General features: G+C 38.4%; 1 protein-coding gene across 1 annotated transcript in view; it reads right to left on the bottom strand.

Annotated features, from left to right (window-relative positions):
• Positions 1–2,142: 2,142 nt before the first annotated feature.
• KLF13 (KLF transcription factor 13) overlaps positions 2,143–16,775 on the bottom strand; it is a 37,289-nt gene continuing 22,656 nt past the window's right edge. Inside the window, exon 2 of the mRNA XM_076348348.1 lies at positions 2,143–7,797. Within this exon, the coding sequence (XP_076204463.1) occupies positions 7,505–7,797 (293 nt within the window). The 3' untranslated portion in view covers positions 2,143–7,504. The remainder of the gene's footprint in view (positions 7,798–16,775) is intronic.

The following is a 16,775-nucleotide window of genomic DNA, read 5'->3' as shown; positions in this document are numbered from 1 at the left end:
AAGGTGGACTACTTTGAAGCCAGAAATTATACACAGGTAAATGTAAATAGGAAAATCCTATCCTAATTCTAGCAGTATTATCGCTTCTCTTCTGAACTGGTGGATTACTGCCAAGTCTATGAACATTTCATGGCAAATGCTGAGTCACAGGCGAGACAGAAACCCATAGATTTAGCAACCCGAGAGGAGAAGTTTCTTTTGCAGATGAAAATGTGTTAACACACATGTTTCAGAGCGTGGGTGTCTGGGTGGGGAGGCACATAACATTACAGTACCAAGGCAACAACTCCATACTTAAACTGAAAAGGCATATCCTTTTAGAAGGATTTGCTTTTCTTTTCATTCTAGAAAGATTAGAAAACTATCTTTGACTGCTCTTCTGTTACCAAACATGAGGCAGATCCTTCATGTAGGAAGACTTCAGAAATGCTACTCTTCAGGGCCTATTTTCACGAACAGTGCCTAGAAGTGTTGTGTAACCTGTATTTTCAAGAAACTTCAGACTCATTCCTTCACAGAAATGAGGAGCAAGAGTCTGCAGCAACTTTCTCCAGCATCAGTGAAAAAAGACCCCTCACCACCTTCCCCCCTAGTACAGTGAATTCAGATAGAGCAAGTGGCTGAAAAACTGAGTAGTGGCAGAGGTTAGATAATGTCACACCCTTTCCATAGGAACAAACTAGCAAAAAGTAACTGGACTTCTAAAGCAGCTGCCTAGCCTGTCTGTTCAAGGGTGAAAATTGAACTAAGAATTGTGAATGGGGTTAGAGGACATCTGAGGAAGCATTAAGGGAAAGACTGCCAGGGGTAGGGTAATGTTAGTTACTTCAGTGGATCTGAAATGGAAGAAGTTCAACAGACAGACTGATACACAAGGTCTGCAAGGGAACTTCAACTCACTCGGGTATTAGATGGTTTACCAGGATTTTTGCCTGAGGATTCTCACAACTTGAATGCTTCAGAGAGTCCTCTGCCTGGGATTTCCCAGTTGTAACACAGGCATTGAGAATAAGCAGTGAGAGGCCACATCATGCTAATGTTAGTAGAAGAGAATGAAACAAATCTGTAGTTTTCTGCTGGACAGAAGCATTTTGTCTTCTGTTCCAGTGAGGGTTCACTAATAAAGAGTCAGGGCTACCTGCTGCATGCCCAAAGAGTATGTTATTCTCAGATAACGAGCCCTTAAATACTGCATTAACATAGTTAAGCATTTATGTGATTTAGCTAGTTCCTCTGTGTAAGTTATAAAATAGCAGTTGATCATAGACATGTACAGATGTACAAGCTAACTGGCACATGGTCAGAGATCATGAATAGCACTGACAGTTCAACACTGTAACGAATACTTGGGAAAACCTGCTATTAAAGATAATGGCTCTCCAAGTTATTTGCTTTGAACAGTTTTCATGACCCCTGCACAAGAAAATGTGCTAATTTTAAAGTAATTCCCACAATTGCCCCTAGTTTAGTAAGGGTATTTTAACTTTCATTTTTCAACAGTAGTCCACTGTTTTAAATTATTTTTGCAATCGGTTATAATGTTCTATAGACAGATACCCATTATAGGGCACAAAATTGTTTTCCTGGGGTGTGGTGTTACTTTCAAAGGAGGATAAAGGCATACATCTGCCATTGCCTCATGTCTTTGAGAAAGTCACTCAAATCTCTTATGTTTCAATTTCCTCATCTTTAAAATTAGGAAAGAACATTTCAGGGTGCTGTGAGATTAAATTACTACTGTTTTGATAGGACACTGCCGCTTATGGAGATGATATCAGAAATTTGCAAAGAACTGGGCTTTGAAAGAAAGGATGGTTGACTCTCTGACCTGTAAGTCATGCATATTAATCCCATAACCATCTTGTAAAGAAAATCACAGTATATACCAGCTCTGAGAAAGGAATTTCACTATGCAACTACAAAATACCGGTTAAAGCAGAGGAGAGTACAAAACAAACATCACAGAAACTTTCTCTAAATGATTTAAAAAAAAAAATCCCATTTTAAACAATAGCACTGGGTGAAATTTAAACAGAGATATCAAACAAGGTATCAAGCCTTAAATGAACAGCAGAAATATTAACAATTGATGCTTCTTAACTGACACATAGAAAAGGAAATTAAGAGAAAACCAATATTTCATAGTTATAAGTTTTATTTTGGAAAACGTAAACGTCACTAACCATGCATACAAGTTAAGACGATATTTTACAGTTGTTAATTTTCTTCCTTTTTCCTTTTGTTTTTCTTTTTTATTGTTGTTGCATAGGACATTATCACAATATATAATCTATGCAGTACAAAATACATAAAAAGTTACAGCAGAGCAAGAATAGATGAACATATAACTGTACAACTGTAATGGTTCAATGTAGTGATTTAAAGTTGAAAAGTGACCCATGGAAGCATTCATGTGCTGCTGATAAAACTGTACAAGTGAAGATGACACCGGTAACATTATAGTTCACCAAAGCTGGAAGTATATATGTAAACACGTGCACACTTACTGGCACACACATTCTCTGTCACCCACACAGGCATGCGCTTCTGAAAAAGCACATGTGCGCACACACACACATCCCCCAGAATGCATATATACACAAGTAACTGCAGCTCTAACCAGAGATGAAACTCAACCACAAATCTCAAAAAGCGGGTTCAAACTTTCCAAATGCAATGGTGTTTGGATCTAGGATTTTGGTTCAGACCCATCACTAGTTATAATGAAATGGATACCTATTTTTGCTCTGTAGACATCCCTTCATTATTTGGCGTGTAGTATGTACACACTGCTGTGTATTTATGTATATACACACACGTACTATACAATATACACATATATATGTATTTATATATATGTGTATATGCTTATATAAATCCATATATATAAATATTTATATGTATATATATAAAAAAACCTATACCGTGGATGGGCTTTTGCATTCTATATTCTGGCTTATGGGGTAAACAGGTATAATTTGGTTATTTTCTTCTGCCTAAGGCTATAGCTTTATCCCCAAAAGAGTTAAAAATACAGATGTTCATCATCCCGTTCACTGACATAGACTATGTATTAGCACCCAATGCACAGATGGTGTGATGGAGTAAAAGAGCACCTGAAAGTCAGTTTGTAGGCATCACCTGATGAAATTAGTAAATCAGATGGCAATGAAAAGGCAAGCTTTAAGTACGCAGAGTTCATTTTCCTTATTCTTTCTTCACAAACCATGTTCCCCAAAACAACGATGTACTTCATGCAGTACAAATTCTAGAACTCATGGCAAAGAACTGGAGAAAAGCAGTTGTGAATGTAACTAGCTAGAAACGGGTAAGGTCCTCACACAGCCTTTTACTGCCTGGCTGCATGAAACACGGGAAGCGCTGAATGTCTGGATAGAAGGTAATGAGGTTTTAAAAGTGTACAGAGGCTGTCATAGCTAAAAGTTATTGCAAGGGTTAATGCAGTAAAGAGGGTAGGATACATACAGGAATTAGGTGTTACCATCAAACAGAGGCTTCTGATGACTTGTTATGAATATATACCTTTGCAGTTACGTAATGTAAACAGATACTATGCATATATCATAAAAGCAAGGAACAACTAATTTGCAGATATAAACAATTCTCACAATAAAATCTAGCTGCCAGGAGTTTACCAGGACTGCTTTCTAAGAAGCAGGATGAAAACTGAATTCATGTGGCCATTAATGCACTTCAGGCCTTTGCAGAGGATGTTAATGGAAGGGGTGAATGAGTTTCTAAGAGCATCTTTAGTTTCAGTTGAGTGGTGGTAGTGAAGTGATGATTTTAACTTGCACCCGTTTCCTATAGCAAGGCAGTTAAGCTCAACTCTTGGAGAGGAAGCTAGACTCACGGCTGGAGAAAAACAAACAAACTTTCAGGGCTTTCTTAATAATAATAAACCTGTTACTATATTCTGAAATTAAAAGAAAAAAAAATTGGGGCAATTTGGTAGTTTGTGGGGATTCATCTCAACAGATTGCATGGGGAAGGGAGGCAGGAGGAGAGATGCACGCTCCTCCAAATGGAGGACTGTGAAGAAATTTGCACCTTGCCAGAGCAGTATTTCCTGAATGTGCAATGTTTGTTGCTATGCCAGGAGACTGTTTTAGGTTACACCGCTGGGTGAAACAACAAAAGGGTAAAAATCTAAGGTTAGTTTGGATAAGCACCCATATTTCAAAACATAATTTGAGCTGTTCAGACTTCTCGTATCTGCAAAACTCAGGAGGAACAATCATGAGAATGCAGTCTTATGACCTTGCTGGTGCTTCTGCTTCTTTTCTAGCATCTAGAAAACCTCTAACACTCTCTTTCCATATGAAAATATTATCGGAAGTTTTGTTCACATTCAGTTTTGGAAACTACTAGTGGTTTGGAATTCTTTTTATCCTAAAGCTATCATGTATTAAACATTTAATGGATATATTTGAAACTCTAGTTAGGATTTTAAAACACAGTTAATTTGACTGTCAGCCTAACACACTCTGAGGTATTTACAGCTAAGATGTAAAAAGAAAGTTTTAACAACAAATTTCACAGAATTTCCTGAAAGTGTAGCTATGTTGGCTGTATATAGTCTCATAACCTTCTCATTAGATGAACTGGCTGATCTGGAAATTTGACTTTGAACCAATTTTTTTTTTCTGCTTAACCTTGGCGAATTATTAGTAATCTATGAGGAATATACATAAAATGCTTAGTTAACTGTTTGAGTTAAAAATTACATAGTTCTTGTGTCACTCAGAATAGGTTGTCTCATAATCTTTATATCCCATAATCTCAGTACTAATAAAACCTGGTGCGAACATTCTTTCTCCAGGCTATTAAAACAACTTGTTTGTGATGTACCTACTGATTCATGCTGAATTATGCCCTAAATAAACGGACTGGAGTGGTTCCTCCTTTGCTAAAGATTAAATGATGCTCTTGTTGGAAAAGATGATTATGCAACAAACTGAACTTAGAACATGAAGCCTATGATTTTTGCCGATACTTAGTTTCCCTTTAGTTTTGTTGGGGTTTCTTTTTCCCCCCATATCCCTCTATTAAGGTAGAATGATAATGAGAAATGTGTTTATGACTTGTTTTGAAGTATGTGCACAAGACACAGCTGACCTGTAGAATTCCTTTAGCTAGGTATCTTAAATGCCTCTCTACTAACTACAGCACAAGAGCACTTTTAGCAGTCACAGAAATGATTGGAATGTGAATTCCTGTTACCTGAATTGTATCAAGTTGTTAAAATTGTGTATCTCAGCAGATGAGATTTAAAAAAAAGAAAAAAAGAAAAGAGGAAATCTATGGAGGCAAACAGATCTGGGTTTCTCCTAACTCGCAGTGGTTAGGCAACTCATCACACAAACTCAACAATATTTGTCATCTTGCAAAAAACCCTTAAGATGTTCTTTCATTTTCTGTGAAATGAAACAGTAGAATTGTGCCTCGCATGACCTCCAATTCAAATAGGGGAAAATTGTGATTTTATAGAGGTGAAATCTGAAGCAAATGAACATGAAAAAAATACTGAAATATCTGCACTTTGAACTGTCTTGAAGTATTTATCCTTACAACTAATAGAATGTGTAGTATTACGAATAATGTAAATATTATGGAAGTACCTATGAAACTACTTGGAAATCTGTATTAGCCTCTCACGGTTAACATACAGTACAATAAAAACTTGCAAAATTGGATCAATGCAAAGCAGCAAGATAGAATCATAGAATCGTTTACAGGTTCATTTGGAATGTGGAGGCATTCGCTTGATATCAAATGGCAGGTTTGGCATACAGAGTTTCTTTTCACCATGCTACACTTAACTGCATTTATACCCTACAGTAAAAACAAGAAAACCCCAAAAATTCCAGAATCAAAAGACCTGAATTTATAACATGCACCATCAGACCCAGCCAAACCAAGGGAAGTGTATTTGCTGCCAATGAGGTCTCCAGTACATCACAATGCTCCTGGTCTTTTGCTGTATTTTCTACCATATAAAACATAAAAATCTACCTACTAGTGCTCTATCTAGTGTCAAATATTTGAAAATTATTGAAAACTAGCCAAGATTCCCTTTTTGTTACTAAGCGGTTATTCAGAAATGAGAGCACCTTACTTTATGCTGGTATATGTATTTTTGAGAAACTTCTAGTAGTGCTGAGCTAAAATGTCATTTTATTTTAAAACTTAAAAATGCATATTTTATTTTTCCAGTAAGAAGATACCTTATGATTTTTGCTTCCTTTTACCAGCGACCATGATTGTGATGCAACAGGATACAGAAACTATGTCTTAGCCCATTTGTCTTGCTAAGATACAGCTGTACAGTAGGTAAGTAGTACCTTGATAAAAGTTTTGATGGGCATTGGTTCAGCTATGCTATTTCCATAGTTCATTAAAAAAAAAAAAGGAAAAAAGAATAAAAAAAATTGTTCAAGTCAGTGTGGTTTGATTTGAATACTCTGTTGGTCCCATACTGAACAGGCAGTGCAGAGAGCTTAACAGCTTGGAGAGAGTGATGACAGAATGCCTCCAAGATTCCATGCCACCTTGCAATAAAACGTTACCCAGTGTAAATATGTTTCCTCATGATTTAGGTTATTTACTTAAGGCATCTTGTTTAGAATTTTTTCTCAGAATTTTATCTAGCATGAAACAAACAAACAAGTTTATCAACCTCATAGAGATTTTTGCAATAGGAAGTTTGTTTTGGAACATCTTCAGCATGAAGTGAAAAGACGGCTTGCTACCAAAAGCAGAGGGCAGCTTGAAGAAAGACAAGACTCCTGTTTGGATGCTCCCCAATGTAGGTATATAATCAGGAAAACAAACAATGGAAGAGTCTGGTACTACATTCCAGCACTGGTTTGGTTTTTGTATTGTTTGTTTGTTTTTTATTTTTTCCCCAGTGTGTGAAAGAACCTAACAAAAAGCTTCTGAGTGCAAATATATTTACAGAGTAAGGCTGCGGTTAAGGGTGTGTCTTCATTGTAATTATTGTGTAACATAAATATCCATCCCTGAGAAAGGAGAAGGGGGACACAATCCAACACAGTTGATTTGTAAGTGTATGTATGCTCATGTTGTGCAATCCGGTCTTACAAAACTACTTTGACACCTGAGGTGAATTAAGTGGGGTTTTTTTCTTTCTTTAGATTTTCTCATTTTCTTATAAAGAATAATCAAGATGATCTGTAAATGGTCGCAAAATGTAAGAAATATTGAGACAGCAGGAATCACTAAGTGGAACATGTAAGTCTGTCTGTCCATGAGGTTAGAATAGCCACTTGTGTGGTTGGGTAAAGAAAATTTGACTGGAAATTGCAGTGGGAGGCAGCTATTTACTGATTTAAAAAAAAAAAAAAAAGGGGGGGGGGGAACTGAGGAGGGGAAGCGACAGAGTTTTTTAAATGTGTGCAACACAAACAAAACTCCACGTTAGGTATTAGAGGCAAAGTGCTGACATCCAGTGCAGGTAGGTCTATGGTGAACTGGCAGGGCTAATTGTTGGACTTGAGGCATCTGAGCGGCTGTAGTCACTGACAGACCCTGTTCTTGAGCTGCTTCCACTTCGCCTCTTGAGCATGCTTGGGTGGAAATTGGCATGGCGACGGGCATGCTTTGTCAGATGGTCACTGCGCATGAAGCGTTTCTCACAGAGAGGACAGCTGAACTTCTTTTCTCCAGTGTGAGTGCGGTAATGGCGGGCCAGCTCATCGGAGCGAGCAAACTTCTTGTTACATCCTTGCCAGTTGCATTCAAAAGGCCGTTCACCTGCAGGAAGCAAACATGGCATGATTAGAAGGGATAGCAATGTCTTCCTTGGTTTTTTGTACACAAGTTAGAATAAAAAGGTTGGGAGCAAGGTAGATGCCACTTGGCACTAATTCAATGGAGAATGTGTTACTATCTGCCAGAGAGGAGGCCACTGTGGTATTCCAACCCATTAAAAAGTACTGTAAATCAGACTAGTGATACCAGATAACTGGATCTTCAGGGATGCTGGGCTCCTGATCCCTTCATGGACATCACATTTTATATCTCTTGTAGTCTACTGGACTTTACTTCTAGACTTCGACAATATCTGTACTGAGCTCTATAGAATATTCACTTATTCCTCCAAGCTGTCCCTATGTCTGTCTGACTCAATGTTGAAGTTCAGAAGGTGTGATGAAGTGTCTCTCTTCAGCTTTTAAAAACAGTAATAGTGAAAATGCAAAATGGCAATTTTGAGGCACTGGATGTGAGGCTTTCACCTTGTATTCTCCACAGCCATGCCTGTGTTTTCTGCATTTGCTACAAGGTACTACGGTTTCTCTTGTTCACTGCCTTAGGTCTCTGTCGTGGTTTAATCTCAGTCGGCAACTGAGCACCACGCAGCCGCTCGCTCACTCCCCCCCACCCGGTGGGATGGGGGAGAGAATTGGAAGAGCACAAGTGAGAAAAACTCATGGGTTGAGATAAAAACAGTTTAATAATTGAAATAAAATGATAATAATATGATGATAATAATAATAATACACAAAACAAGTGATGCACAGTGCAATTGCTCACCACCTGCCGACCGATGCCCAGCCAGTCCCCGAGCAGCGGCCCCCCCGGCCAGCTTTCCCCAGTTTATGTACTGAGCATGACGTCACATGGCATGGAATGTCCCTTTGGCCAGTTTGGCTGTGCCCCCTCCCAGCTTCTTGTGCACCTCCAGCCTTCTCAGTCGGTAGAGCATGGAAAACTAAAAAGTCCTTGGCTAGCGTAAGCATTACCTAGCAACAACTAAAACATCGGTGCGTTATCAACATTATTCTCATCCTAAATCCAAAACACTGTACCAGCTACTAGAAAGGAAATTAACTCTATCCCTGCCGAAACCAGGACAGTCTCCTGCAGAAGTCAGGCAGGGAGCACTGTATTTCAACTATGTAAATGTGCCACATTGAAGGTAGCAGCCTTCTATCAATAGCTAACCTAAAACCATGACCTGTTACGCTTAAGGTAGGACCATGACCAGTAAGCTCAAAGAAATAACAGTCTGGTGACCTGCTGCACTTCTCAACAGATCTCAGACATGGGAAACATCTCTCACAGGGCCAGATGCCCATGCCATTGCACGGCTGTGCTGGAGGTCTGCACTTGGGCACTGTGGTAGATGTGCAGCCTGAGAAGCTCGAGCACTGGAGGCGAGCACAGGTCGCAGACAGAAGTAGTGTTGTTGGGTAGATGGGTATCTGGAATATATTCCCAGCTTCATCACTGATGTGCTGCATAGCCTTGCGCAACTTGTACTATTGGTTTCCATTCTTAGTTTCTCCATTTGTTAAAAATGAAAACATCAAATCATGGAATGTGCTGTCTACTACTTCTGTATACTGGTTTGGTTCTTACTGTCACTGAGTCTGAACATCACATTTCTTTATTTGTTAATAATCTAGAACATCTTATTCTTTTGTGAATACACAGACTTAGCATTTTTTTGTAGTTGTAATTTTTATAACTTCATACTTGCATTAATCTTAATCTTTCTAATGCTGAACAGCCAGTTCAAGAGGCCCAGAGAGCTATAAAAAATCTGTGCCAAAGTAAGAAATAAAAGTTCTCCACACACTACACCAAATAGGAAATAAATAAATAAATTAGCCTCCTGGAGAAATTCGATACACCTTAATTAAAATTGTCTGATAGCAAAATTGACCCTAGCCAGCCTTCAGTCTAAGCAGCCAATAATCTGTTTTAAATTCACAGATTTGGCCATAACGTTTATCTCCAGGATCTATTTAGGAGGCTCCTGCTCAGAAAAAGAGATTTGTAGGTTCTTTTTCCTTCTGTTTATGAAGCCTCCAAGATACATCACCCAAATCTCAAATAGTGTCTCGATGAACAGACAGGCAATTCTTTTTTTAAAATACCATTTTGTTCAAGAACATGGAGAAAGCAAGTGTCCCTGATGTTTCCTTGATTATTTAGGAGAAAGACCAAGGCTCATTAGACCAACTGTTCTCAAGCACATTTTGTGGATTTCATTAGTGACACCTACAACTACAGTGCATAATGCAATGGTTGTATCTGTACACAAGGGAGATTTTCATATGGAGAACCGTGAACACCACCTCCTAAGTGATCTGCAAAAGGCAGCTAAGATGAACAGGACTGCTTTCAGTTGGCTTCCCCTGAACTAAAGACTAAAAAAACTTAGGGCCCCACAAACTTTTAAGAATAAAAACACCACCAACTGGTTTAATGGATATAGATTTGTTGCTCAAAAGACCCCATGCAAATCCATTCAATGTCCTCCTGAACCTTCTCCTGCAAACTGTCAGGGACTCATCTCTCAGTCTACTGATAGAAATGGGAAAAAAATGGGAAACAAATATATTTTGGCTGTGTTTGTCATGTACCCAGTCATCTGTTGTTAGATATGCTCATGCCTGTGGTGGGACACGCCAGTCATCCCTGTTGTGTGACCAGATTCACTGGTCGTCTCCCCATGTTTTGGTCATAACAGATATACTTCTGTGAGGACTTTGGGACCCCTGGGAAGAAGGACAATGAGACATAGTCTGACAGCTGGATCTGGCCTGCAGAATCGAAGTTTCTCATCCCTGAGCTATGGCACCTTTTTTTGGTAAGGCAATGGCCTTTGGATGTTTCTATTGCCCAAGTTAATTTTCTCCGTGTATGTTTTCTTTACAAACGGTGTCAGCAAATGTTCTTCACTAGAAGGACTGTCACATGAAATGACTGCTTTTAGACAAGGAAGGCAAGAGTTAACATGCAATGTTTTGCTTCTGCTGTTGACACCACCATGAAGCACAGCGAAAATGGTACCTTTTCTGCTGGTTAGTTAGCATAGCATCAGCTGCTCTTTTCTATGTCTAGCATTTGGTAGACAGCAGTAGGCACAACAGTCCAGTTCCTAATGAGAGAAGAGGTTCTGGAGTGGGATTGTGTAAGATCTGTGTTATCCAGCACTAACAGTCAGGTGATGAAGGTATTGCACAACTTATCTCCCCCTCTCCTCACTGCACGTCAGATCTGGATGAGAACATTCAGGTTCCTACTCTCCTGCCTGATTTGATGTTGTTGATAATGGTGGTGATGATTTGGGTGCTAAGCCAAAGAAAATATGGCCTTTCTTCCACTATTTCTCTACTGTCCCCTGTTCTCCTCCTTCCTAGGAACTATTTTTTCCCCTCAGTCCTCTCTAGTCTTGATTTGATATCTTCTTGGTAGTTGCTTTTAAGTTTCTTGGCCAAGTGGTTTTTCCCCTCCATGCACTCTCTGACAGCTGGCATCACTCTAGTAGTGGTAGTAAGTTCTCTAGGGTGCTTCCCAGCTTTGTTGAGGTTTAGCAATACCTCCTCAAAGAAAAGCTGTACTGTGAGGAAGTGCTGGATGCCTTGTGTGAAGATACGAGAGTCATTATTGTTCATAAAAAATTAGTACGCAGTCTGGAACGAAGTTGCTGCGGGGTATTAATTAAGACAAGACCTAGCTGCTGCTCCAAAACCACACGTGGAAATTCACAGTCTGTCATCAGTCTCATCTCTCAAACAGAAGGGATGTGGTTTTCTGTGCAGGTAAGTTTTATATAAATGTCCTTTTACCGGCAGTAAAGCAATCAACAGAACGAGAGATTGTATGAATTGATTGCCTAATCTCATTAGGGAACATGCAGCCACAGTACAACTTTCTTGCATAAGCAGTAACCCATGGACATGTTGTACTCAACAAAGAGCTTTCACCATTAAAGTGGCTGTACATGACACAATAAAGATTTTGAGCTCTATCTTAGGCAATGCTGAAGTCAGAATTTTACCTTTATACAATGACTGCAGAATTTGATCCTATAAATTAATGTGGAAATGTCGTCAAATATCTTAAATATGGCAGGAAACGTCAAGCACGTGAATGTGTATATTGAGAGTCTTAACGCTACGCCTTGGCAGTGGCAGTATTTTTGTGCAATACGAGCATTACTAGCAGGTCTCAAAGAGAGGTAAGTCTCCAAAAGATAAACATGCTTGAAAATAAAGGAATCAAAAAGCAGCTCAGGCTTCTTTACTCTTCAGAGAGGCAGGCAAAAGATGCCTTTAAAAGATAAGGAATATTGTAAATTTTTTTTTATACAATTTTAAATAAGTTTGGATTTCCATGTTCCAAATCCCACTAAACTGTAACCCTTCTAGCTCCTCTGCCAGAGCACATGACATCATATAACTTGTGTTTAGAGTTACACAAGCTGATGGAAAAACATCACATTCGAGAATTAAATTCAACTGATCTTAACTGAAAATTACACAAGCAAGAACATTTTTGGCTTCTTCCTGAACTCCCCCCAGTCCAAAGAAAAAAAGAAACTTGCAGTGCTCACTGAGCAAAAGGACGTGAGATCTGCAGGTGCACTGACTTCTGAATTCATTTCAGTGGCACAGACCTAGCTACTCATGCTGCTTACATTGTCTGCCAGAGCAGACTGCTAAAGGAACTGTAGAGTTGCCTGGGCTATAGAAACAGCATTTAAAAAAAGCATCTCTCTTCTCTCTTGCTGGAAGGGATTCAGAAGCAAGTAAAGCCAGCCTGTTCTTATGGTATTATATAAAGGTCCTTTGTATTATTCTATATTTGTCAATCATTACATATATTGAGGCAACTATATGTAGTTATGGGAAACAAAAACTACAGAGATGGTGGAACCAGATCTGATGTCTACTGAGCTTGATTTGTACCATACTTTTAGTGCACTCTTGACTTTACCCCAATCCACATATAGTTTTAAGGACTCCTTTCCTGTATAGTGACACTCCTGTACAGACACTTGAGTAATCTGCTTCCTGTTTCACCAATTCATCGGTATGATATCCAGCATTTGAACAGCAATTAAAAATGATACTAAGTACTGTGTATGCCTGACCATGCTTAAAAAATAACCCACTAATGACTGAAATGCCAAAACAGGTTGAGACGCCTGTGATACCAACAATTTTCAGAATTACAATGTGAAGATTAGGCAATCGTATCTGAACAATTTGAAATGTGATATCCACTGCCCTACAGATTAGAGTATTGTTAAGTCAAACCACGTATTGGGGGCTATTTTTTCAATTTAACTCATGTAGTAGCCCTGCACGTTATGTTAGCCCCTTCAAGCATATGCCAAGGCCATGCAGTAACAAAGAAATTTGTATCCTGGAAATTCCACAAGGGCCTGCAAAACCAGAAACAGTAAGCCAGAAACAATTTTCTGTGATCTTTAATCTGTTCTGCTGCTTCGTAGAACAGCATTGTATGTTGTTATGAAAACTGACTAGAAACCTGAACGTGCCACTCTGTGCTATTCTTATATTTCTACATTTTCATATACATAATTAAGGGTATATTTGGAAACACAGATCAGCAGGCTGGGTGGGGAGGATGAGGGGCAGACAGTTAAATAGAGATGTGACTGAAGCAGCCTTCCTCTGAGAGAGGAAATGCTATCCTGGGAAAAAACATTCAGCCAAGCAGACTATGTTTCTTGAGACTGGCTGTTATTTTAAAAAAAAGAGAAAAGGTCATCCTTCAATAGCACTGATATGTATTTACGAATATTTTCATTTCTGTTATTCTCTTGTTTATAAACAAGCCCTTTTGCATAGCCAAAACCCAAGCCCTTAACCTTCTGAGTGCAAGAGAGAGAATAATGCATAGCTTTGATGTTAGACAAAATGTGGTTTCTTTATCAAGTATTTAAAAAGGGATCAAAAAATTCCAGAGCCTCACAATTCCAAATTCCTATAAATTGAAACCAGTTAGTTTTAAATTAATGATTTTGGGGGTGACATTTCATAACAAATAAGCTAAATGCAATCATGATTTTTGCATCCGCTTTTGTGTGTCTGTCCAACTGCTTTTGAATGTCTCTGCTACCTTCAACCATATCTAACAGAGGTAATGAATTCAGCAACATTAAGTTTGACTAGTTCCAAGAAAATAAGGAAGTTTTAGTAATGTTCTCAGTGAAAAGAAAACTTATATGGTGAATTTGACTGTCACTAGACACCTGAAACCCAATATGGGAGTGTGGTATGAATGCCCAAATCCAAGAAAAGCTTCAGTCAGAGTTCACACGTTATTAGACACTGGGACATAACACTCCCCCTAGCCCATAGGACGCTCGGCAACAAGGAGCTAGGTTGCATTAGTACCTGCTGACAGAAGCATGCATGTTCCTGCTATTACCATTATCTGTGATGTGACCTTTTTTTAGGAACTGGAGTTCTCAGATTTCCAAAAGGCACGGACCCAGGCATCAAGTACAACCTCACTTTAAAGTGTGGGCATCTTTATTTTAATCTTAACAAATCCAGTCATCAAATTGATTAATTATTGGATCTTACGTTTTCTGCATGCACAGGAAACCACTACTGGGCAGGAGCTGCATATATATATATGGATATACCATAATATCCATTACTTAAATTCTTGGTTTATTTTCTGTACCTTAACATTTTCATTGAGTTATTTAGACATAAATGAATACTTCTTGAAAGGGGAATTTCCAGGCGGCAAGTTTGTATTTTAAGTGAATGAGTGTTACTGTTTGCTCTGGAAGCGCTTGTATTGCTCCATCTGGGAGCACAGATTACACCATGTGACTTATCTGTATAACCACAGCTAACTAGAACAACTCAAATAGCAAATGACACACGTTCAGATACTATAATGGTAATGGCTACAATGCCAGAGAAATGTAAGTAGTGCAAAATTCCTCCCCTAGCCTTAACCACAGTCAGGTCCGCCCAAAAAACAAAATAACTGATTTGGTATGTTCCATGCGGCTATCTGGTCCTTCTTAAAAATATTACCACTCACTTTCACCATAATGGAAACAATCTTTTTTTTGTTTTGTTTTGTTTTAAAACAGATTATGTTCTATCAGTTATATTCTAGGCCTTTATTTCAAACTTGTTCAATAATGTCAGCCAGATCTTAAATCTCAGTTCATAATAATTTTAGCTACTTCACTGTATTTTTATCAGCCACGTTTGCTTCTCTTTTGTCAATGCAGAATCATTCTAGCTTTTTTAGGCTTTTTTTTTTTTTTCCAGGACACTCCATCACATAATCTTTCTGTTGTCGAAAATACGCATTACATGGCTTTACTGAATCCCTTTTCAAACTGGGATGCCCAAGCTCTGTCTGTGTGAGTTTCTATAGCTTTTGAAATACCCAAGTTTTTTATCCTGCATTTTTGCACAGTGAATTAAGAATCTGAAATTTGAACGTGTTATCTTCACCAAGTCATTTTCTGCCTACCATGTTAACTCCTGTTTGACTCCTGTTTAGTTCTCACTTTATCTCTGCTGAAGTGCATCGCTGTGTTCAGTACATTAAGCTCTGTGTTCCACTCCCAGCTAAAGCCTAGTTCCAGACCACTTCACACAAACAACCAGTAAGTAGCTGAAAGTTATGTTCCAGGATCTGGAAAATAAATCTTAAAGCAAATTGGCTTTAAAATGAAATGGCCATAAATTTAATAAAAAGAAATATTGCTACATCCTTTGCTAAGGTTTTGAATGAAATAGTGAAAAAAAGGCTAGAGCTCTGTGGATAACTTATTTTATGCTCAATTGAAAAATTAAAAAAAACTTTGAACTGCAGAAGAATTCAGCAAACCAAGAAGCCCACAGTAATTTTATTTTTGGTTGACCAAAATGTTTTACTTCTTTTGGGGTGTTTTTTTGTAACACTATTTTAATTCTTTTAGCTTTGGGAATAATTTTCAACACAATGACGATGTTAATCTGAAATGAATGAATGAAACACACTATCATAACTTTTCTGAAATAAATCAGCCTAAACTATTTGCTGAGTATAACTGACATATAGTGCTGTTCTTCATAAAAGACTACTTGTCAGTGAACAACTGTTCACCAACAATATAGTTTCTATAGTTCTCGCTAATAAAGAAATGCAAAGTTATTAATATTCTTCATTAACATTTCTTGGCAGCTTTCCCTCCATGCAGATTAAATGCCTGACATTTTTATTAGGTGACTAACTGGAGATCTGATCTTCTAAGGGAACAATTTCATTTGTGTTTTCAACTTCCACTGGACTCCCCATGTTTGTAAGTACAAGGGATTTTCAAAGACAGCCAAGGGTAGGCTAACCAGCCAAGTGTAAGGACCATGAAAATCTATCCTCCCCTTCACAGAGAAATCTTGGAATAGATTTTAGATCTATCCTGAGAATGTGACTGAGAATATGCCCTCTAGCATTGCAGCGTGGCCCAAGGAGTCTTAGGTGATTCCCTACAGCATCTTAAGTACAAGAAACTTATTTTCCAGTGTTATGCTAAGCTGCTTTGGTTTCGTTGTACATTTGTCCTCCTGAGTAATTTTGCAAACTGTTGGTGAGTGATGCAGCCCTTCAAAACACTGTGTGTATTTTGAGTTCTCCCTTCAAAAAGTACAAAGATGCACTACCGGCATGGCAGAGAAGCAACAAAACCAAGTCCAAGTCCATGCCAGAAAGACCAAGCATATTCTCCAAACATATATTTTTATGATCTTCTCTGGACTGATACAGTGTGTTACAGTTCCGTGGATACATAGTGAATTCTATTTCGTTTTCTTCTCTCTAGCTACATTTATGTTGTAGTCTCTCTCTCTCTCTCTCTCTCTCTCTCTGCTAGGGAGTACTCCAAAAATTAGGTAATCCTGCTGGGCAATCGAGAAATTAAATTCTTTCCCATCGATTGAATACCATAAAAA

Source organism: Aptenodytes patagonicus, chromosome 10 (genome assembly GCF_965638725.1).
Source record: "Aptenodytes patagonicus chromosome 10, bAptPat1.pri.cur, whole genome shotgun sequence".
In the NCBI taxonomy this organism is placed as follows: Eukaryota; Metazoa; Chordata; class Aves; order Sphenisciformes; family Spheniscidae; genus Aptenodytes; species Aptenodytes patagonicus.
The sequence above is the reverse complement of the archived record's forward strand: the minus strand, read 5'-3'. Positions and strand labels throughout refer to the sequence as shown.